General features: G+C 42.9%; 1 protein-coding gene across 1 annotated transcript in view; it reads right to left on the bottom strand.

Moving 5' to 3' along the window:
• Nucleotides 1-23,469, bottom strand: part of csmd3b (CUB and Sushi multiple domains 3b) — a 203,645-nt gene extending 180,176 nt beyond the window's left edge. Inside the window, 1 exon segment of the mRNA XM_088318195.1 lies at nucleotides 22,492-23,469. Within this exon segment, the coding sequence (XP_088174321.1) occupies nucleotides 22,492-22,708 (217 nt within the window). The 5' untranslated portion in view covers nucleotides 22,709-23,469.
• Nucleotides 23,470-24,244: the final 775 nt, after the last annotated feature.

The raw sequence follows: 24,244 nt of genomic DNA, 5'->3' as shown, positions 1-24,244 counted from the left end.
TAAATGGAACCTCATATTAACATCAACTTTCAATTGATATGCCTATCCCATTTTTATGAAATGTTTGGCTGGGCATATGTGATGACTGTTTTAAATGCTATTAGCACTTTAATCGTCTTTTTCGTGTTTCACAATCTTTATTGAGCCAAGCTCCATATTTAAATTACAAATCTCATTGCAAACCTCCAAACACATAAACAAGAAATAAATTCAGAGAACTAAAGAGGATCTGGTCTCAATTTACTCACACATTTATTTAAATAGTGCGAAATGTGGCCAGTTAAGTTGAACAAAAAGCTGGTAGAAATCCGGGAATTATGCAAAGACAGACAGATCTTAAAACATCAACAATGCACACTACACATAAAAAGTACAATGTTTTTTTTTTTCTTGCTAATTCTTAGTACAAGTGAGCAGGTGCAGTCAATCCCTAAATTGTCAAGTCGAGTCCCACACCATGTGCTTAATTAATACCCACTTGTCGATAGTGAAAGTGTCGCGTCTTCGGGAAGCGCAGTGGGAGATTTCACAGACGTCACCAAATCAAGGCTTGGCAAAGATTGAGTCTATTTTTATTTATTTTTTATTTTATTTATTTATTTTTTTAAATGTTGCTGTGCCAGGCACTTCGGCATTGCAAACTTGGCCGGCGAAGGTGCGGCAGCTGCCAGTGAATTTGAGATGTGTGACAGCACGACAAGGTTCAAGCAAAATGTGGCGTCTGCGCGACACGAGCGCTCTTGCCAGCATCATCGTCTGCAGATTTAAGAAGCGATACCTGCTGTGTTTATGAAAGCAGGGACGCGGAGGAGGCCATGATGGTTTTTGCACGCATATCCGCTAAATAAACTTATCGGCAACAACACCTGCACAATTGAATCTAATCCAAGAATGAATTCTAAATACTAGTGTGTACGTAATTTATTTAGGGAGTCCAAAACTGCCTTTGTGATAAAACATTTATTCAGCGGAAAAAGGAAACATTTTAAGCAAATTTAGTGTGATCGACTTTCAGACTATAAGCATGTGTCCAGAAGACAATCGGTTAAATTCAACAACCTCTTAAATTTAAAAAATGAAGAAGGATGGGTAAAAAATAAATAAATAAGCATGTGATAAAATGAATTGTCACAGATCCACTAAACTAAAAAAAAAAAATAAATAAATAAATAAAATGGCATATTTTCCGTATTTTTTCCTCCAAGTTCCACAACAAAGGCGCTCGAAGTGATGCAATCTTGTTGTGGTCAGTGAGTATAAATAGTCGACGGCAGGCCTCGTTGACTGCAGACGTTCTCTTCTACGAACCAGTCAATTCACATGTGCTCCTCCGGGGACCCCACCGTCTTTTTCCGTGTTTCCATTCAATGCTAATTCGATTGCATCCTATTTAATTCAGCTCCTCTCCTGAGTCCTCTTTCCTTTGATCGCCTTCTCACGTTGCCATCCCCCCCCCCCTTCCGTTTCCCCTGCCTCTTTTAGTGCCCCCCCCCACCACCACATACCTCTTAGATGTACCCTTTGGCTAGATTTCATCCTCTTTTCAATCTAATCTTTCTTTCAATCTCTCCCCTGCATCTCGAAGAGTAGCGGCAAGAGGGGAGGAGGAAGAGAAGGTAACGAAGCTGAGAGAAATTGAAATGCTTTATGAGCAAGACTAAAAAAAAAAAAAAAAGGAAAGACAGATGTAAATTAAGTAAAAAGTAGGGGCAGGTGAAAACAAGAGGTGGGCAATGAATAGTGGGCAGGAGGGGAACAGGATGCAACGGGATGAGTAAACAAGCCCCCCCCCTCCAAGAACGCCGCTATTTCGCTTGGTTACATCATGCGGCAGAGTGCAGAAGGTACACGGCACCTCGGGAAAGCATGTTCACAACTGGACGGATAATTCCAAAACTAAAGGTCTTCAAAATGGACGTCTTTGTGATGCAATTTGTAATATTAAAGATAATTTCAATTACAATGAAGTTGAGCTAGGACCTACACTAAGCTGGGATCATTCGAAAATTGGATCTATGAAAAATTTCAAACACCCCTGTGTGAACAATTATTTTGGAATCGAGCACAAAAAAATCCTTCTTTTCCTCCTCGCATATTCCTCACCGCCTTTTGCGGCGCGCGCAGTATGCTCAAAGTAATCTCTGTCTTCGCTGGCTCATTACAAGCCAACCACAAATCGGCGAGGCCATAAGCCACCGCTGAGGCCAAACGACACCCACGGTGATTGGACAACAAGCCGACTATTTAATTACGACTCTCGCCGATTGGCCGCTTCCCGTTCCCTCGGGCAGGGAGTCCGAGAAACTGGTCCCCGTTGCACTTTGTGTAATAAATGAATTACGATAAAGGTAATCGGCTTCCTTGAAGACGCGGTTCTAATTTTCGCTCCCATCGCCAGATTTCATTACATTTTGTTCTTGAAACGCTACATTTGATTTTGCAGCTAGAGGGATTTTTTCTTTTTCCTGTGGAAGCGGGGTCGGGTTGGTGAGAATTAAACATGGTAGCCTCAAAAGAACCTTATTATCACACGACGAACGTCATTGGAGTCGCTGTAGGAGCTCTGGCTGTCTTTCGAGTGATTCTGCAGCAGCGTTGATGACGCCTTAGGAGTAACGGAAAGGAGGGAGCGAGTGAGCGAAGGCGGAAGAGGGTGTGCTCGTCCTTCATAATTATGATTACAACCGTACGCATTGACACGCACTCAAAGGCGCGCAACCTTTTCTTTTATTTTCTTTACAGTTTCCCGCATCAGGATTTTATTGTTATTGCCTTGATTGCAGTTTATTTTATTCCGCTCCTGTAGTTTTTACTGCTGGAAGTAGGGCATTCTCGCTCTCTCGCTGTACACACACATACACACACGCACGCGCACACACTCGCCCCCGAGCGCAACACAAAGTACACCTGGTGAGAGTGACGCACATATGGGGTAAGAAAAGACTAAAGGGGAAGGGAGGGAATTGCAAATGATTTGCCCAGAAATTGAGGACAGAGAGAACGATAAGGGGGGTGATATTCGGTCTCTCATACTCACACTAAAGACATGATTCATGAAGATATATTCACAGTTATGCTCACGGAAAAAACATGCAAGTCGACACTCATTAGCCGCGAGGTGCTAACAGCGCCACCTGGCAAGCGATAGCAAGTGTAAGGGTAGATTTTGAATTGAGGTCATGGAGAGCGAGGCTGGGGAACGTGAGGATTGGTAAGAAGCAATGATGAAAAATAGCGAGGACGAGGTTTGACGAACACAACTGCAGTAATTGGACAAACTAAAACAGCGTGTGAGAGAGGTGTGCCAAAAGAAGTTTATGACAAAAACAACAGATCCGCATTGGCTTCAACAGCTTGGACCAATCAGAAAACCTCAAGTGCAGCTGAACAGGGCACCAGATATGAAAGACTTTAAATACAGTAAAATGTATACAAAAATATGAATATTATATTTATTAAATCTGACATTATTATTATTATTATTATTATTATTATTCGTTATTATTATTATTATTATCCATTATTATTATTATTTGTTATTATTATTATTCGTTATTATTATTATTATTATCCATTATTATTTTCCATTATTATTATTATTTTGATGTCAATTTTGTCATGAAAAAATGCTTTTAATCCCAAATTCTACTTTAGCGCGCCCATCACGATGGCTGATCTTCAGACGTGAATGAATATTTACAGAGGAAGAGCAGAAAAAAAAAGCACATTGAAAAGAGGGATAACTGAGTGAGGTCAGAAGGATGGACTTGCCGGACATATTTCTTTGTTTAAAGCACACACACAAAGAGTCACACGCAGGCTCACAAATAATGAGAGAGGGGGCAGCGTTTCGCTTTGAAGGCACACAACGGCGGAAACGCAAATAGTGCAGCAAAAGGCCAACAGAATAAATACGATGCAGAGATGAAAAGTCCTCCCGTCTGAATGCAAAAAAAAACAAACAAATAAGCCCAACTTGTGAGTTGCAAGTCAGTTTTTGCAGCCATATAGAAGCCACGCATGCTTAAATACAAACACGCCAAAAATAGCACACGGCCAAGACACACACTCGTTACATGGAAAGAAAACAACTCGTGGTCAGCGAAACATTGGCCCTCAGGAAGTGGATGCTATCTCAAGTGTGTGCATGTGTGTGTGTGCACATCACCTAAAACTAGGCTAGCTGATACCTGAGGGTTCAACACAAAATGCACACACACACACACAGACACACACAACACACACACGCAAGGAAACGCTTCATTGGTCCAGCAGGGCTGCAGAGGTCCCTTATCCAGGATGATCCTGATATGGTTTCCTACGACTGCTGACTCAAAGTTTGCTACAATTTTAACTTGAGCAAATGTGATAAAGTTCGCTCATGCCGTTTATCAAAAGGTTTTGGTTTTGGATTAAAATCCAATGAATCGTGCATGGAAAATCGACGAGCTTGTAATCGGATAACATATATGTACGCATTCACATACATACTTTCAGTTTGAAATTGTGCACCAACCAAAAAATGATGCGCCCTACGTGTAACCCCTGATTCCATTCATAAATCTCGAAGGTACAGGAATTCAAAGTAGCATTTTTTTCCAAGCCCATACTGGTGAAGCAGTGCTACATAAGCCGGCAATGATGCTGCTCTTAATTAGCTGTGTGCATGCGTGTGTGTGTGTGGGGTGTGTGGAAGCTCATTAAAAGGCGGGCGGTATGACTCATGTTGTCGTGGGTAAGAGCGTGTGAACGAACCCCGTTGTCATCACATCCTCGTAACACCCAAACATGATTGATCTCCATAAGGCACATGGCGCACTTCGGGCGCACGTACTGCACATGTGTGGAGCTTAACGTGTTTGTGCACGTCTTTCCAAATGATCATGCAAATAATATTATTCTCATGTATTCCGTTTTGGAAGAGAGTGGGAGGCAGTTCATGTCAGAACAGAAGCTCTGGGAGGCTATTTGAATATCTTGCAAATAAATTCAAGCAGAGACTGCAAACATTCACAAGTTTGGTGGATGGAAGAAGCAGAAGCATGAGTTCAGTAAATGACATAAAAATTCTCCGAATACACCAAATGACTATTTTCAGTCTTTTATAAAGTAGAAAAATATCCACAATAATTCAGAAAAAAATAAGTGTTTTTTTTTTTTTTTTTTAATGGTAATAATTTTCAGCTTTGCAGGAAATTCACTGAAAAAATACCAATAGCATACTATTTTCAAAGCCGGCGTATATGAATTTAAAGTGCTTTTATGCTTCTTCTGCGATTGTGCATGTCAGTAAAGCGAGGCTTTAAAATGCCATCAAAGGAGGAGGCGGAAAGGAATTCGGCACCATGGTTTAAAAACAACACCTTTACTTTACGAGCGCCTAAGATCATTTAGCGGAGAAAAAAAAAAAAAAGCCCCTGACAAGAAAATTACAGCAACCGATGTTCAAACGTGGAGATACAGTAGTCCACGTGTAATATGTTTCAGACTTGAAGAAAAGCGTCATGACATCCGAACAGGCAAACTGACCCTACAAGAATTCAGTTCAATGAAATAGAAGCATTTTTAGTTAGTGATGGGTAAACGAAGCTTCAAATCTGCTTCATGAACCAGTTGTAGTATTTTTGGACTCCAGTAGATGGCACTCTCTGATCAACATTGCACTGACTTACCATTTTTTAAACCCTTTATAGAAACCAACAGTGCCACCTACAGGACTCAAATATACCACAATTGGTTCATGAAACAAATTTGAAGCTTGATTTTCCCATCGCTTCTGTCGGTACACCCAACAAGAGTCATCGCCCAAGTTTTGTGGATCATTTCACAAGAATTCTCCCGAACGCGACATCAATGGAGCAGGCAATATTTCATAAATATTTTTGTCGAAAACTGTGAGCACCGATACTGAAATGGACTGTTTTCCAAAGAAAGCAAACAAACGGAAATTAAATAGATCCTTGGAATTCAGACACAACTTTGCTCCACATTTAAAATGTTTTGAAGGAAATTTTCAAATAAGAATTATGTAAATAGCCGCAAACCATAATTCAGATGCAATCTTCGCATCTGTGTTCAACTCCACAAATGGACGCTGTCAATCCCGATAACTTCATGAAATCGAAACAAGCTCACACCCACACTTGTTTTCAGCTCTGGGATATATTTTCATGATTGACATGAAGGTTTTTGGCATAGCATATTCCTGAAATTGGCGGGTCTGTTGGCGATTGTCCCGCGAGCAGATATTCAATTGATTTGAGGTGACAGTTTCCGTTCTTTCAATAAGACCTAATTAGATGTGAAGGCCTGAGGTGGACCCAAACTCGTCATTTGATTTGTCACAAAGTCCTTCTTTAAATCTTGAGATGAAGTATATAATCAATAAATAAATACATAAATAAATAAAATTAAATAAATAAATTAAAAAGAATGTAACTTTAAACCGGTAAAATTTTATATTATGGCCGATTCAACATGTACAATCGGGTCGGGCTGTCGGGTTAAATGAGCACTGTGATTGGCTGTTAGCTAGCGAATCTTTGCACTGGGCAAGAAGTGACAAAAGCGGAAAAACTGTGGAAAAAGACGCCATTTCTCAAGAACTAAACGAACCGTTGCTCAATTGCTTCTCTGGAGTAGTTGACGTCTCCGTCGGGTTTTGCGGTTTTCAACTTCTAGGCCAACGTGACAGTTGGTCACAATGGAGGTCGTCAGATTCGTATGTAGCAGCCTTAATCCATTTTTGTTTTCGCGGGTCAAATCGTTCATTTCATCCACGTGAAGCCCATCTTCCCGTGGAAGCGCAGATACCAGCACGCCGCCGAATCTCTCGTGAAATACGAGACATTTTAAAAGGTGGGCAAGCTTGTCATGTGATGTTAGTGGCTTAATTGGCTCATTTGATGCAAAGCGCAACAGGAGTCTTCCGAGACAAGTCCACATCGATTTTCCCGAGGCTGTCTGTGACTTTGAATCTCCTCCAGGCCACCAATCTTCATGGCAAACGGATGTTGACAAATGCACGGCCACGGAAAATACACCTGCCATTTGCACCATATAAACACACGTACTGATGAGGAGGAGGATGATGACGGGGTTTGCGATGGCTCTCGCTCCGACTGTCTCTCAGCTGGACTTTCCACTTTTTAAACTTGACCAAAGTCACTTCAATAACGCACTTGCGCTCACACACACACACACACACACACTCCCCAGTTGCGTCCTTCGGCCTCCTGCAACACACTGATAAGAGCTGTTCTGTCTCCCCCTGCCTTTCTATTATTGTCTTTTTTTTTTTTTTGCTCATTCTCTATTTTCCCCTTACTTTCCATGAACGACCCTTGTTCGCCATCTCTATCCTCCTTTTAACGTAACAATATATCGCACTTCTTCGCCTGATTCATCGTCGTCCGTGGCGGATTCATTTATGTGCCGTTAGAATGCTTGTTTTTCTTCAAATTTCCGCCGTTTGTCAGAGTATCTAAGATCTCAGCAGGGGCTGAAAATGGAGCCCCGAACTTTAATTTGGAGGCAGTTATGTCATGTTTGGTCATTCAAAAGTCGTTTAAAAGTTGAACACAAAACAAGTTGACTTAATCATGTTAGCGTTGTATATTTTTGTCTAGACAGTAAATTTATATTTACAGAAGACACAATTTAGGTCAAAAAGAAATTAGCATGTTTTCCAGGAACAAAACTGTGGAATGAAATGGTGTCAATTTAGCACAATCTACAAAATGAATAAATATGTCATGTGGAAATAATTGTCCCTCAGAAAAAAAAAAAAAAAAAAAAAAAACAGGAAAGTGTTTTTTTTTTAATTATTAAAGTTATTCAAAATAAGTGCACTTATTGTACAAATTTTGACCGTACAAAATTCTGTTTTTTTTTTTTAAATATTTTTTTTAATATATTTGCATTAAGCCATGTTTCTTGTTGTTCAGTATTTTCACATTTATATTTAGGAATGCATTTAGTGCAATTCGGTACTAAATTCTCATTAGGACATAGTCCCTCCTGGAATGTAGTCAGAATTTGTGATATTTTTGCATAAATGCCAGAAAGAAGTCAGATTCTCGATAATCACAAAGACGACATTTTTATGTGCTTTTGTACCAAATTTACGTGACGACATGTTCCCAGCAGAAAAGGAATCAAAGTTAGTGACATTTCACATGATTATCAACCAAATTTGCAGGAAAACTTGTTGCTTGCTGGAAAGAACTCACATTTCGGTGTAATTTGATTACATTTTTGTCATTTTTATTGTGATGACTGCATGCTTGCTGGAAAGAAGTCATTAAGTGACATTTAAAAAAAAAAATTTCTCAATTATTGTGAGGAGAGTAGCTTTCATTTTCTTTTATTTGATTACAAAATTGTCAGGATATAAAAGCATTCACAGAGTGACATTTCAAGAAACGTCCAACCAAGTTCTCACAAGGACAAAATTAAGAATAACGTTTTTCATCTTTTATCCAAATGACTTTGGAATCATTGTTCAGATCCAGATTATGAAGCAGCGTAACGAAAACAAATTTATGTTTATATGTGTGTCCCTGAGGACAATTTGCATAGACACCGTCAAATTGAGGTTTGGGACACTTATGAACTCTTACCACAGTCACACACACAAACAAATGCCAAGCATGTGCGTAAAAAGCAATATAATTTTACATTTCATCAGCCTCTTAAAATAAGGTCATCTGAGAAAAACATTGTTTTGCTTTATTATTAATAAACATGATATAGTCGGAATTGGGTACAGATTTTCTTGTTTTTTTTTCATTCATTTTTTTTTTTTTAAAAAACCGTGTTAGGGCATAGGAGGGTCAGAAAACAATGTTGTCTTGGTTTTAAAACCATTTCTTGCTTATTGTTTTACGTCACACAAGTGAGAGCTCAGAGTATAGCAAAAGGCCAACTAATAAATGCATCAAGTGAGATTTTTTTTTTAATCCGACTCAATTGAGGATACGTACGGTATCTTGCACTTTACTCTTGTTCATAAATCAAGAGTTTCATCAACGTGCCCCCCAAGCTGAATCCAACACAACAGCATGACTGCTTAAACGCGAATGATTCCACATCATCTTTAAAGCAGTTTGCGCTCCCGTGAGTCACCGAGCGCAACGAGCGATCCTACCCGGACCGGTTAAACTGTCATCCCGTCACGGCTCGCGAGGCAGCCAAGCCATCTTGCAAATGGACAGTAACCAGTTTGACCGCGTCGAAGCGACCTTGAGCCAAAAAAACGCCGCAAGCCCGACGGGTATTTCGGCACCGCCACCATAAGCGATTCTGATTGAGGTGCGACTGGAACGGCGGAGCGCAATAATAACTCCACTTCATTCTCTGATGACTAGATCTGTCTGTTCTAAAGAGCTCCGGGAGGCTTAGTGACTCCAAAGTAGCTAGCGACAAAAAGTCACGCTGCCCTACAGTTGACGAGCGCAGTCAGGAGGGAGGGGATGGGGAAAAGCAAAGTGGAGAAGCGCCAACATGTGGTCCACTTAAGGGTCTACTTGCAGGTAAAAGGCAAAAGGGTGGAGTGCGCAGTTTAAAAAAAAAAACAACTTTGGGGCTACAAATCTGAAAAAACGCAAGTATGGTACAGTACAGAGGCAAATCAAATTCCCACATGGACTCCAAAAACGAACACAATATAGCTCAGACTTTGGCAAGCAGGAATCAAGGCTCACAATATAACTTTGGCAATATTGTGTCGTTTTTCCCGTAGAATCCTTTCGGAACCGGTACGAAGGTATTTTAGTTAGCTACCGTATCGAAGTCAAAATGTTGGTATCGTGACATTGCCTTGAAATGTTAAGCGTTATGACATCCACATTCAACGAGAGCAAGGCCCGATGGATCTGATCTGTCTGGCCTCGAGTATCAAAATGACAAAATCCCCGATGTCTGGTGGAAGATTTTTAAAAATATTTTTTTTTTTATGTCAGCCAGACATGTCACTCCTATAACCAGCCGTTCACTTTTCCCAACGCATACCAGATTCCGGCTTGTCTTTAACACCAGCCCTTCTTAAAACCCTTTTCTCCTCCGGCCGTTAAGAGACATTCCGCTAATTGCTGCGATAAAGGGCTTAGCCAAGGGATCACTATACATTAGCGGTGCTCCGTGCACAGATACAGGGGTCCAGGTGCCACGGCTTCCTTACAGCTGTCAGAAATCCAGCCAACGCCAGGGAGGTATCCAGATCTTACGACTCGTACTCACGCTACTCATGATGAAAAAAAAGGTTAAAGTATATTTCAAGATGTGGCGTCATGTACAGCAGATTGCAAAATTCTGATTAAAAACTGACAAGGCTATTTAAACGTTTCAAGTTGGCATTCAAGAGATAAATGGAATCCTGGGCGCATTGAAGCATCTGAAAGTGAGACTTGTTGTTTTTTCGGAAGGTCATTTGAGTTTAAACACTGAAAGAAAGCGCTCCTCGGCTCACCTCCTACATGCACAAACCTCTATGGAATAAAAAGTTCAGGGTCCCCCGGTGTCTGGGGACGGTTGAAAGGCATTCTGTGTAGGCGATCGCTAAGTGGAGTGGGAGTAGACATGGCCAGTAAAGGGAAAGTAATCGTGTCATAAAAAGTACACTATTTCATCCCAAAAGAACTTTTGAAAGGCAACAGAGTGCAAGATGAGAACAATGGGAAATAAAAATTCAGACATCACCCATTAGGCAAATCCCAGTTGTGAGCAAACTTTAAAGTGACGGCGTCTCAACTAACTCGTATTTAAAAAATCGAAAAACGAGAAAATTGTACAGAGCAAACAGAACTGGAGAAATAACCTTCAGGGAGTAGCCACATGCTGCTTCACCAAGACAAAGACTGTCTTGTCATTTTTCTGTACAAACCATTTTGTATTTTGTACAACGACATGGAAAATATGGTCGATTTCACAGCGGTAGGGGAGTGTTCCATTTTACATTTTGAATACGATCTATCATACTCGCCTCGCTGACTACGATTGTACTTGATTTCTTCAAGACACAAAGAGCAGTTTTCTACACATTAATTAAGCTTTTTGAATGATTATGCTGCTCGGAGGAAAACGCAATTTAAAAAACACTTCTACCTTTTTGTGCACAATTGCTTTTTTGTGTTGGGGGAACGGTTCCAATTCAGCAGGTTTCTTAAGTCTCCAGTGACATTGCTCAAGCTTGAAAAATGATTCCGAGCGGTGTTTTTTTTTTTTTTGGCGGGTTTTCATTGACTTGACGTTGTTGTTATTGTGACCAATTGTGTTGTGTCAAACCCGGGCCAAAGTGGCAATTAAATAGCTTTAGTGTGGAAACGATAGAAAGAAATTACTGAAACAGTTCTAGGGCGAGAAACCACAAGGGAGGACAGAATGGAGGGAAAAATAAGTGAGCGTAGCCACAATGGAGAGATTTAAAACCATGACAAGGCACGAGGGGTAACTGGGGATTTCAAAATTTCCTCCGAGATACTCGGACGGCTGCGGGAATCAAACCGGCAATCATCAGGCTGCCCGACAGCCACTCAGTCGCTGCGGCCTTGACACCGCGTGGCCGCATGAAGTAATTGAGTGGAGAAAAGAACGCTGCTGTCTGACATGAAAATCAACGCGCCATGACAACACCATTATACACACACGTAGAAATAGCCAGCTGCTTGGACCGAGGCCGACCCCAGACAAATAAAATAAAATCAAAAACACAAGCACGTCATGAGTGATTATTCTTTCAATCATTACAACGGAAGAATTTGGAGACGGTTTATTGGCTTCATGACTCAATGAGCTTGACATTCACAAGATATTATACAGCGGAGTCTTATTTGCAGTGCACGCACTGCAAGAGACCAGCCTGAAAATCATGGATCATGCCACATTTATTTTTTTTTTTGTTTTACTCTAACACTACAGTAATTAACTCATCAACAACAACAAGGAACGAGCATCGTAAAGAAGACGTATGCATTATGACCGAAAACCGTGGATTGGGTTTTCACTCGGGCAAAGAGAGAATATATGTACTGTTTAGGATAAAAGGCGTCTGTGTATGGAGTAGTCATATAGTGTGTTCATATCCCCGCAGATTTCCGTGACCTTTCAAGGTAGACTTGGAGAAGCTTCTAAGGTCAACCAAGGCGATGGAAATGAATCCGACGTTACATGTTTGTCAGCAACACACAAACACAAGCACGTGCGCACATGCACAGAAAATGTTGCGGCGTGGCAAGGGGTGGCCTTTCGCCTGCGGAGAAACGACAGCACTTTCGCCGTCCCAGTGTTCGTCTTTTTGGTCGCCAGCCTCATGTTTGTCACTTTGTTGCCAGAAATGATTGTCTTTGCTTTGTGAACAAACATTTTTCCTCCATTATATAGCGGCTTTGAGAGACACAAGAAAATTGCGGCACATAATTGGATTGTCAGTTACTGAAAAACAAACCTATCAAACGGTCTTAATTATGCTTCATTTGTTTTCTTGTCTTATTTCATTCAGCATTATGCACGGCAATTTGGGTGAAAAAAGAAAAAACCCAAGTCGGGGTTTCTAAAGTCTAGCTTGAATGCCATATGTGGTCCACAGCTTGCATCATGTTAGGCTAAACTATTGACAATCCTCTGGGGGGTTTAAATGAAAATAAACTGATTGACAAGGAAGACTTCCACTTAGGTTTATCGATTTACTGACATTAAAAGCGGAAGTTTGATTTGTTCAAAACTGTCATTGCAACATCATAAAACTTTAATTAACTGTACACAAAACGATTTAAACTTTTACACAGTCTGAGCTTATTTACAAGCCTAAAAAAAATCATACCTAAGCAGAGAGAACGACAGAGCGAGAGAGAACGAGAGATAGAGATAGGGTGATTGGATGGATGGATGGGTGGATGGTAGGGAGGGAGGAAGTATGGTTAGTGGATGGATGGAGGGAGGCTTGGATGGATGGATAGATGGAGGGAGGGATTGATGGATGGATTGATGGATGGATGGATGGATGGATGGATGGATGGATGGATGGAGGCTGGGAGGGAGGGAGTGGATGGATGGATGGAGGGAGGCTGGGAGGGAGGAAGTGGATGGATATGGATGGATGGAGGGAGGGAGGCTGGGAGGGAGGGAGTGGATGGATGGATGGATGGATGGATGGAGGGAGGGAGGAAATATGGTTAGTGGATGGATGGAGGGAGGCTTGGATGGATGGATGGATGGATAGATGGAGGGAGGGATTGATGGATGGATGGATGGATGGATGGATGGATGGATGGAGGGAGGCTGGGAGGGAGGGAGTGGATGGATGGATGGAGGGAGGCTGGGAGGGAGGAAGTGGATGGATGAATGGATGAATGGATGGATATGTGTGGATGGAGGGAGGGAGGCTGGGAGGGAGGGAGTGGATGGATGGATGGAGGCTGGGAGGGAGGAAGTGGATGGGTGGATGGATGGATGAATGGACGGGTGGATGGATATGGATGGGTGGAGGGAGGGAGGGAGTGGATGGATGGATGGAGGGATGGATATGGATGGGTGGAGGGAGGGAGGGAGTGGATGGATGGATGGAGGGATGGATGGATGGTTGGATGGATGGATATGGGTGGGTGGCTGTATTGGATGGTTGGGTGGGTGGATGGAGGGAGGGAGGCTGGGAGGGAGGGAGTGGATGGATGGATGGATGTAGGGAGGGAGGGAGGAAATATGGTTAGTGGATGGATAGAGGGAGGCTTGGATGGATGGATGGATGGATAGATGGAGTGAGGGATTGATGGATGGATGGATGGATGGATGGAGGGAGGCTGGGAGGGAGGGAGTGGATGGATGGATGGATGGATGGAGGGAGGCTGGGAGGGAGGAAGTGGATGGATGGATGGATGAATGGATGGATATGTGTGGATGGAGGGAGGGAGGGAGTGGATGGATGGATGGAGGCTGGGAGGGAGGAAGTGGATGGGTGGATGGATGGATGAATGGACGGATGGATGGATATGGATGGATGGAGGGATGGATGGATGGTTGGATGGATGGATATGGGTGGGTGGCTGTATTGGATGGTTGGGTGGGTGGATGGAGGGAGGGATGGATGGATGGATAAGATGCAAATTTCAAGTTGCTTTCCTGATTGGCTATCATTCTGTTTCACGCCACAATTACAGAGACTCTGGCTTGGCCCAACTCTGTGATGACTACACACACAAAGGGAGACATCAGATAATCATGCCTAAGCTGCATTAGGCCATATTATCGGTATGTCATTTTAATTCAAAGCCTCTGCGTATTACTAAATTTTGTAATAAACAATGACTTTTTCCTGTGTTCTAGCCGAAGCTGAGCAGTAAGTAAACATTTGTCCATGCGAAGTGTCCCACTTGGGCACTCCTGTCTTTGGGCTTCCTGACTCTCCCTCTTTCTGTCAGCTCGAGCGCACCAGCTAACGGTAATCATGAGGTTTTCGAGTTAATTAGCAAGGCGCACCCAGCTGTTTCATCCCCGCAAGACAAAAGGGGGCCGTGTCTCTCTCACACTCACACACACTGTGATACATTCAGTTACCTGGAGGGGTCTGGTGTTAAAAAGAAAAGAAAAAAAATATGTCATGGCTGCTCAGGTTATAATTCCCACGTTTGACACGTTTTCTTGCTAAGCCGAAATGAACCAGTGGAGTAAGAAACATGTTAAGACGCGGCTACAGGAATTTTTCGTTATCAATCAATAGTGGACCCTGTCTCTGAAAAAAGAACATCCTATGGTGACTAAAACTTGAATGAGAATTGCTTGGTATCGTCACGTTGTGAGTTCCTCACCTGTGCTTCGTTATGTCACATTACCTCAAGTACTTGTCAAGTGAATTCTGAGATTTGTTTAAAACGGAAGCAAACAATTACTTGCACATCACAACAAGATTTGGCATCTCAATAATCATAGTGGCGGGTTTATTCGCAATTTTGTCAACAGCTACCGATTAGTGTGAATTAAATAAATTCCCCGGGCAACAATTAACACATTTGGCGCTATTATATTCCATGATGACTCGCTAGTGACACATTTCGCAATGACATTTTTATTTTTCCCCTTCAGGATCTTCGCCGTTTGCGATTTTTTTTTTTTCAGGCAATGACATTGCGGGTGTATCTAGCCACATCCAGACCCTGAAGTGAAATCAACTTCAGCAATTGGGAAGCATTTTCATTCACGGAAATGTCCCCGAAATTGTGTTCTGTTGAGACGAAGACGATGAGATCCAGCATGCGGTCTCTTGAGAAGTACCTTTAATGAAATTGCTTCTAAGCAAGAGAACTGCGAGACAATCAAACCAATAAAGTACCTCACAATTGAAGCTATTGTTTTTTAGGAGGGGATTTTACTGCGCATGTCAATCACTTTTGGGTCACGCAGGGAGATAAATATAGACAATGGATCGCTTGTATACAAATAGAGGAGCTTTTTGAAATTACAAAATGTTGCCGCATTGTGACAAAACAAAAGGGCTAATTACCAGAAAACATCCCAGACATTGAGTTTCTCCACCCATGACTTGGAAACTGATTGTCGATTGTATAAAATATACCGTTGCGAGTGTGAAGTGCTGCTCTCACAAGCGAAAATGCTTTGCTCTCTATTTTGGGGGGGCTCCTCTTTTGCAAGTATAAGCCGCTCGTCCAGTTGCAATCCCCGAAGAAAGAATTCCGTCACTGGCCCAGCAGCATATGGAGAAGCGGGGAACCGCGCCCTCCATTAAAATTTTGGCACAGATCTCAAACCAAGTTTGTCTGATTTTTCTATTTTTGGGGTATTTCGGTGAAAGTCAAATTATTTTTGAGATATCTTTAAATTTTTACATTTGTTTGCTACTGAAAAAAATGAATTCAAATGCTTGCATTGTTAACCAGCACGATCAAAAAAAAAAAAAACAAGAAAAAAAAAGACTGCTGAATGAAATTAAGTGACTTAACAATTTAAAAAGGCATGAAAAGCAAATGAGTTGCTTTATGGAGGAGGCGAAAAGGGACTTAGCAGTTAAGATAAAGTGTGCAGAAGTAGAAGAAGATGTGACAAGGTTGACACGAGCCGAGTCCGGTGCGCCGCCCGCTTGAATGGATTCCAAGTCCGATTCAAAGCCTTTTATTTCCCCTTTCCTTATCGCCCCGCCGTCGTTTGATCCGGCGAAGTCATTTGAGCTGAGGCGCAAGCAGGTATTTGGGATTATGACGGACAGACGCGGCAGCCATTTTATTTCCTCGGTGCTGTGTTTGAGAAAATACAGTAAATTACCTTCGCCAGATTGAGGGCACAACAGAAAAGTGGCTTTGACATTTAGGATTTTGTTATTTATCCGGTGATGAATTCAGGCCATCTAATGGGCCAAGTAGAATAATGTCTTTTTTTTTTTTTTTTTTTTGCAGCAAAGCCAACCCATTTTACCTAAACAAAATACGAGGGAAAAATCCCCCCAAAAATGCAAAGAGCTATAGACTGACTTTATTTACAAAAAAAAAAATCAAAATAGCGACTGTAAATTTAAAACTTTTCTGATTGCCATACCAATTACCAAATGAAAATGCAAACTAGCTCGAGAACGGATCTCTTTGCTTGGAGCTTTATAATGAACAGAAGGGAGTCGAAATCTGTTGGCTTGCATTCCAATCTAAAGAGATTTTTTATGCTTTTTGTTGTTGTTTTTTTTTTTTCCTCCACACACAATCCCATCAAACACTGGCACTGAGAGGAACACCAAGAAAAAAGTGCAAGGCGGGGGTAAGCTTTTGCCAACGACATAAACACATTTCAATGATGACAATTGTTTGCGCGAGGAAACAAACCCAGAGGCTCAAATCGTGATGTACAAAAAAGCCCACAATGTGGCGTTAAACAATTAGCTTTGACTCCGGCGTAAAAGCGCCACGACACGTTGCTTGCGTGCGACATGAGCAAACAGGAGTAAGCGTGTCACGTTATTGGTTGGAGTCACGCCGTGAAAGCATCTGCTCGCCGTCTGACCTTCTGACCCGCAAGCAAGCAGGTGAGGGGGGCGGGGGGTGGAATGGGTAGCATGAAGGGTGACAACACACCTAGTGGGTCTGTAAAGCAGCTTTTGGGACATCCATGCAAACAAACGCCAACAATTTCATTTCGGTCATAATTAAACAGCTGTTCATTTATGTAAATGCAATAATTGTCTGACCTTCTGCTTGTTAGTTCAGCCTATTTTGCAGCCAAATATTGTATATTTATTTTCCACACACCAATGAAGAAATGCGAATGCCAGATATTCCCCAACTATGGCGGACGGCATTACAAGTTCAGTGGCCATCGGCCAAGATATTTATTCTGTTTTTCAACTAACAAAGGTTTCACGTCAACTATCAATCCAATTCCTGGCAGTTTGGTTTTAATGTTATCATAAAGGAACTATTTCCCCGCCCCCCCCCCGTGTCCTCACTCCTGAATGAGATGGGTTGAAATCCATCCAAAAGAAGACAGAGGGGATGTTAGGTAAGAAGGTGACAGCGGCAGCCTCAAGCTGTGAGCTGAGTGCACCTCCGAACAGCCTGACAGGGCCCGCGGGGCGAATGAGTGCGCGGTGGAAATGAAGCACATGCGCATGCACACACATAAAGAGACGCATGGCATAAAAACACAAAATGTCTCCAAAGGAAGGAAAAAGGAAAAGCCAGAAAGGAAACGCACCATCACTCGCAAGAAGCGTTCCCGAGACAGCCGTCGCCAACTCAATGGCACCAAGAAGATCAAAAGGATGCACGTACAACACCGGAAGGTTGACTTATTTGTATTAACTGTAAGATTTGTTGTAACAGAAACTCGAAAATGACGTGGGAACCACATGAGGTTATGCGATGACTGATGCGAGTGACGATTGGTGTCGATAATTGCAATCGAACGTGGATGAAAATGCTCCGACACCGACGGTGTTTATCACTTTACCAACTAGACCATTTTTTTGGCAGGTGGAGTCTCGGAACTATCGTATGTCAGCCAGGTGGAGAACAACACTGTTAGACATTTGGAAATTATCCTCTGTTACGCGGCTGAACTCCTCCAAAGAATTTGCAAGAATTTAAAATAGCAGTCAGTGTTGGCACAAAAGAAAAAAAATCTGGGAAAGCCTACTAGAACAGCCAAAATGCATTTGGAGTTAACAAGCGGCATGACCCCCAATAATGATGCCTTCGAATGTGATGAGTTCATTTTAAAAACAGCCATATCCCGATCCAGAGAGTGTGCACACTTGTGCAATTACATTATTCGTTTTTTTTTTTTTTTTTTTACTTAATCTTTTATAGAAAGGTAATCTTGTAGAATTCTACACACGCTAACACTGTAGAGCGGCCGACTGGCCAAAGAAGATAAAAACGTCCGAATAAATGAAGGAATTAAATCCGCATGTTCAGCTCGCTTGCATTGGGTCAGAGTGTGGCAGTCAACCGCTAGATGTAAGAAATAAGGCAGGCTTTGTCTCGCACACAATTTCTTGTCGAGTAGGAAGCGCACCTTAATTAAGGCACGGGGTTCCTTATTCAAGGACACCCGGACAAACTTTGACCCACGCTACTCTGCATGCATTCAACTATCTCTCTTCCTTTCCTACACGCGTCACCATCTTCAAGCAATTGTGTCCACAATTTATGGCTTTGTTTCGTGGCACCAGCTGGATATGAAACTGTCTACGTTAATTTCCCATCACAAAGTCAGTGTTTGTCTCCTGTCCCCTATGCATGAGCGTGCAAGTTTGCGGTCACGCTCTAAGGGACGTGCTTTCTTGATGTGACCTGAATGTTTTTTATTTTTTTTTTGGTATATTTATCATTGTGTGTACGCGCACAGAGTCAAGATGTTCATGTCAAACTCCGTTGAAATAACGGCTAGGCTAGAGACTGGCAGATTAGATATCTCACCCACTTTTACCATTTCCAGATTGATTTGTTAGAAATTAAGCACAAGTGTTCCTGTGTGTTTCTAAAGCTGCGATTCCCAAATACTAGTGTGCCTTGAGGTCATAAGGGTCGCCCCAGGATATTCGTTTTAGTCTACCAGAATTTTGTTTGAGTACAAATATATATTTCCGGCAACGTATCATGACAGGACTAATCCTCTTAATTACTACGATGCTGGTTTCCTTTTTGCAGACATTGACAGTACTGACCTATTGGGAGCTGCACACACCTCTCACCGCATTGTTACAATTGTGACTGCACAAAACGACAACCATACAATAAGACCGATGGCCTTTAAATCCAAAAAGTCAGCCAGATTCAACTTACAAACATGACATTTTGTTTGTATCTATCGAGAACTTCGTCTCCTAAATAAACAAGAAACTTGCAGTGATAAGCGGCTTCTTTTTGGGAGGGGAAAGCAACATACAGGACAAGGCCAGATGTTAAGTATCCATCTTCCGAAGTGACAAAGAAAAAAACATGAGGAGAGGGAATACGGACGCTGTGACTTTCATGGAAATCGCATGGACTGACTCCAGGTGCCAAGCCCTCTCATCACGGATATCAAAGGAAGTCATCATCCAAAGAATCCGGGGAGATATGATTTTTTTTTTTTTTTTTTTTAAAGCTATGGGGCCTAATTTAATTTAGATCTCTATCTGGTAAGATCTTAATCCAATAAGAATGCAAACATGTGCACGTGTTCATGTGGAATATATCAATTGAGGGAAAAATGTCTCCATCAGCAACTTATAAATGAAAGTAAGGCTGGGAATGAGCAAGTGAATTTCAGAAAAGCAAACCCGAGCCATAAGGAACCACTTTTTGGGATTCTTCCCATTGGGGTCCCACCTGCAGTGGGACGGCCACTCAAATCCTTCACGACCAGCATTTTTTTTTTTTTTTGATGAACCCCTTTCTAACCTTTCATGTGTCAAGATATGACTTTAAAAGGGATCATTTATCCTTAAAAGACAGATCCCTTTTGATGTTTGAAGAGGATCCATCAGAAGCATTGAGGCAGTCGTTAATATCATGAATGCCTCCTCGCTGGCCACTATATTCATAGCCCAGTATATTACAAAGGCCTCCTCCGGCGCGCTGCCTCACAATCCTCCAATTCCCCTCCCTGTGCCATGCGCCTCTTCCTCCTCAGCACGGCGTCACTATTTACAGTGCATGATCTCCCTCTCGGAGCAAGCCGCCAAAAGCCACAGAATTAAGTATTTGCTGATGTGTGTGTCAAAGTGTGCATGCAAAAAAAAAAAAAAAAAGAAGTGAGACCATAGCTAACTTTCAATCAGGCCACGTTTGCAAAGAACAAAGCGTGACATTTTCACACCTCGTCAATATGGATTGAAATGCTCATTTTGAACCACTTACGTTAACCGCTTGGTCACGTGCCAGAGGCAAATTAGTCGAGAGGTAACCAGAATGAATAATTAGCGCTAAATGATCGTTTACCATCTTTTGGGTGCTTTGGAGGGCGTCAGAATACGTTAAAAGAGCGTAGACGGTGAAAGATGTGGGGGTTGACTTCCTGGTGTCCAAGTGCGATGTAGCGTTGCGTAAATTAATCCTCTGGAGGAGGTGGGGGTGGGAAAGAAGCCAAGCTCAGAAGGAAAAAAAAATTATCAATTTTTTAACGACAAAATTGTGTCTCGGTGAAGAGGAACCTTCTTTACATATAATAATTCCGAATTTTCCTTGTAGATGAATAATCTGAATTCAGATACATATTTTACGGAGCCAAACGTTGAGATTATAAACAGGATAGAGTAAATGTTCACTGTGTTAAACTGTATTTGTTTTCGTCATGGCTACACTACTTTGGACAAATGGCGTTATGTTTTCACTGCTACTAGTTTGGTCGTGATGAAAAGTTCTAGAGAAGTTCTACCGGCCCTTTTATATTGAACGGTAGCCATAGTATACAAATTGTAACTGCCTGAAGACAATTTATTCTCAGTTGGATTATTTAATGGATACCAGAAAGATCGTGATCCAAGATGTTTTCACGGTTGTCCGAGAAAACCACATCTGTTTTCTGACTGCCACCTGAGAACGAAAGCCAAGCAAAGAGGCAGTGGGCTCTGACCAATAACGGTGTACATTTGGATTCTCATCCAAATTAGGATTGTTTCGCTTTAGGGGAACATCTGCATGAGTGCCCCCATTTTGTTTCAGAAGAGAATTGCACCTCAAGTGCTTATCCATTACATTCAGTTTTGCCAAAATCTCTCCAGCTTGTGTCCTAAAAGCCACCGTCTCCCCAAAATGTCAGCAAATGTCATCAAGTATCAAACGCTTTTCATTATTTACCTCTTCTTTGTTCGACATTTTAATGGCTTTTATTTGCTTGGCTGCTTCACCAACTTCTCCATTTACCTTTGACATTTTATTCGTCTTAATTTGAATCTGCCCAAAGGTTTTTTTTTTTCGGCCTCTTTCCAGTCAGCTTTGGAGGCAGGACCCCCCCCCCAGGCCCACCCACGGTTTCAAATGCAATCTCACGTTTTCCAGAGAATCCCGTCCAATCTTTGGCCTACTACACAGTCAAGCAAAACCTGTATGTTCTCCACCAATGGTCTAACTGATTCCCGTCAGCCAAGAAACTTCAAGATTGAGTATCAAAGCAAGATTATGGTACGATGCTATAAAACAAATTTTGTATTTGTCAGATTTTGCTCTTTTGCCAAAGAAAAATCCATCTGCACTCCAGAAGACCACACTCTACTTGGCCGTGACAGTGACAAACGCTCCGAAGCCGTGCCCTGCCTTTAGCTGCCCACTTCCTGGACAAGCTCCTCCTTCTCCTCGCCCACTTCTTCTTTCACCCACCACTGGCAGGTTCTCAAAGTCGGGCCAAGGTGCCGGTCCATTCCTCCACACACACACACACACACACAACCACGCTGCATCTTCTTCATTGTGCCATGATGGCTTTGGGTGATCAGAACCGGAAGATGCGCTGCGACACAGTAAATATCTTAACATTTGATTCCACTTTAGAAGGAACGTGGGGGACAGAAGGCTCAGGGTTGAAAAAAGTCTAAGGAGGGGGGGGGCACCATGTTCATTATATAACAAATTTAGACTGAAATAGGTTGAGCTTTATCTATGGGAGGAAAAGTGCTGCGTAAGGAAGGCTCGGAGATGATTGCTATAAACAACACACACACACACACAGACCACTTGCACACTCACACAGAATTTGGAATAATCAGCTCACGTTCGAGCTGCCACAGCCCAAGAGCTACCGCAAGAATATTTATTGGCTACTTGCTCAATGGCTGTATTGAGGCGAAGGCTTGGAGGGAGGGAGGCAGAAAAACGAGCAAAGAAGAAGCAGTAGCAGCTACAGCTCAATAGCTCTTCGCCAATTCGTAACACTTCATGCATACACATCAAAGAAGCGGCAAAGAAAGAGATGCTGGTGATGGGAAAGGGGGGGGGCAAAGGGGGGGGGGGGGCGAGGAGGCTCAACCAGTGCCACGACCCTGCATGTGCGATCGTGCGTCCATCCATTCCCAGCCCGTACCTTGCGCGTGTGTGCAGAGCGAGCCGAGGACGATGATCCACAGGAGACAGCGCGCCGTCATCCCTCCGTCGGTCATGCTCATTCGTCGTCCTCTTCCACCGCCTCCTCCACCTCCTCCTCCTTCCATCAGACGGCGTTCCGTGCCGCTAGTGCGGGCTCCGACGCATCCTCCGCGGCGAGGTGAGCGCGAGCCCTCTGAGCTCTCACCGGGCCGCATGCTGCTTCACATCCAGAACACGGGAAGGGAGGGGAGGAGGGGGGGAAGGGAGGGCGGGATAGATAGGAGAGAGGATATTGGGCGAGGGTAGGGGGGTGGCTGCTTGAGTTTTCTCCTTCCTCCTCCTCCTCCGTCTAACATAGACGAAATAAATCCATCATATGGCGCTCAACGGCAAGAGGAGAAGTGACTTGTAAATCAGCCACCAATGTTAAGGGAGACATGGCGCATCAAATCCAAATCTGTCCTCCTTTGGGATGCATCCCAGCTCCCTGGATGGTTGGTATTCCCCCCTCCTTCAAAAAAAATAAATAAATAAAATAAATAAATCCCTTTTTTCCCTGCTTTTAACCGTCTCACAGCCTCTTCTACTCTTTTCTCTTCAAGTGCGGATGCGGGAATTGTTGCATTCTACTCCCCGCTGTGGCGCTAAAAACAATCAGCCTCACTCTTTCTTGCCCCCCCCCCCAAAAAATAAAACCATCAAATAGTCTTGCGTTCAGTTTAAGTTGTCCCGCAGGATTGGAAAAAGAAAGGAAAAGAAATCCCTGTGGTCTTCAAAGCAGAGGAGACGTACTCCGCTCCATCCTTGCGCCTCGTCTTCTTCCTGCGAGTGAGGCAGGCTGCCTGACTGGTGCGAGATGTTGCCTTCAAGTGCTCCTCGGAAGCTCCTGCGTCGTAAGTCACGCGCGTCAGCCACACGCGAGTCACAGCCTGAGCGGCTCCGTGATTAAAACCGCTCCGGCGCGAGGTGGGGCGAAGAAACACTGGCGTGCATGGATCAAGCTCACACGAATCATTCCGCGAGCCTCCTCCTCCTCCTCCTCCTCCTCCTCCGCCGCTGCTGCTGGTCTTGTGGAATTAAGTCAATAGAGGAAGGAGTTTGGGAGTTGGTGGTAGCGAATTAAGCGTCCCAGTCGCTTGTGTGGGTGTGACGACTGGTCAGGGGATGGGCCATGGGAGTGATGCAGCAATGTATGTCTGCATGGTACATGGGAAAAAAAAAACAGCAGAGCCCCCAACGAGAGTACGAGAGTATTGTGTTTTAAGTCATGGATGGAAGACTAGCACCACTGAAAACATAAAATGGCAGTGGAATTTTTTTTTTCTAGTCATCTTTGGAGGCAGGACTGTTTCGCAAAGCGCCTGTTGCCTGTATGACTCTAGGGCTGACTTCCAAGATAATCTTTTATAATTTAACGATGCCACATTGGTGATCGTGGATCCATCTTTTCGCAAACATCGAATTTTCATTTCAGCCCACGAGGAGGCCTTTTACTTCAAAAGCCAACTCCAACCATCCGTTACTCGCTGCATGGCATGTGGTTGTCCTCCAAGGTCACTGCATACGGGTGGTCTAACTGATATTTTGGAGGTGACGATGCCTCTTTTTTTGGGGGCTTTTGGATTTTCACAGTGCATGACAAAAAGCCTCTCGGGCAATAAAATGAGTCTTAATGACAGGGATTAAAGACTGAATTATCCAGATAACTCTTGTTAAAAGTGGAAAAAAATGCTCTAGAAACAGGCAGTAGA

Source organism: Idiotropiscis lumnitzeri, chromosome 16, assembly GCF_059441095.1.
Source record: "Idiotropiscis lumnitzeri isolate Australia: NSW breed Sydney's pygmy pipehorse chromosome 16, RoL_Ilum_1.0, whole genome shotgun sequence".
Classification (NCBI taxonomy): domain Eukaryota; kingdom Metazoa; phylum Chordata; class Actinopteri; order Syngnathiformes; family Syngnathidae; genus Idiotropiscis; species Idiotropiscis lumnitzeri.
Note: the sequence above shows the minus strand (reverse complement) of the source record. Positions and strands in the feature narration are given on the sequence as shown.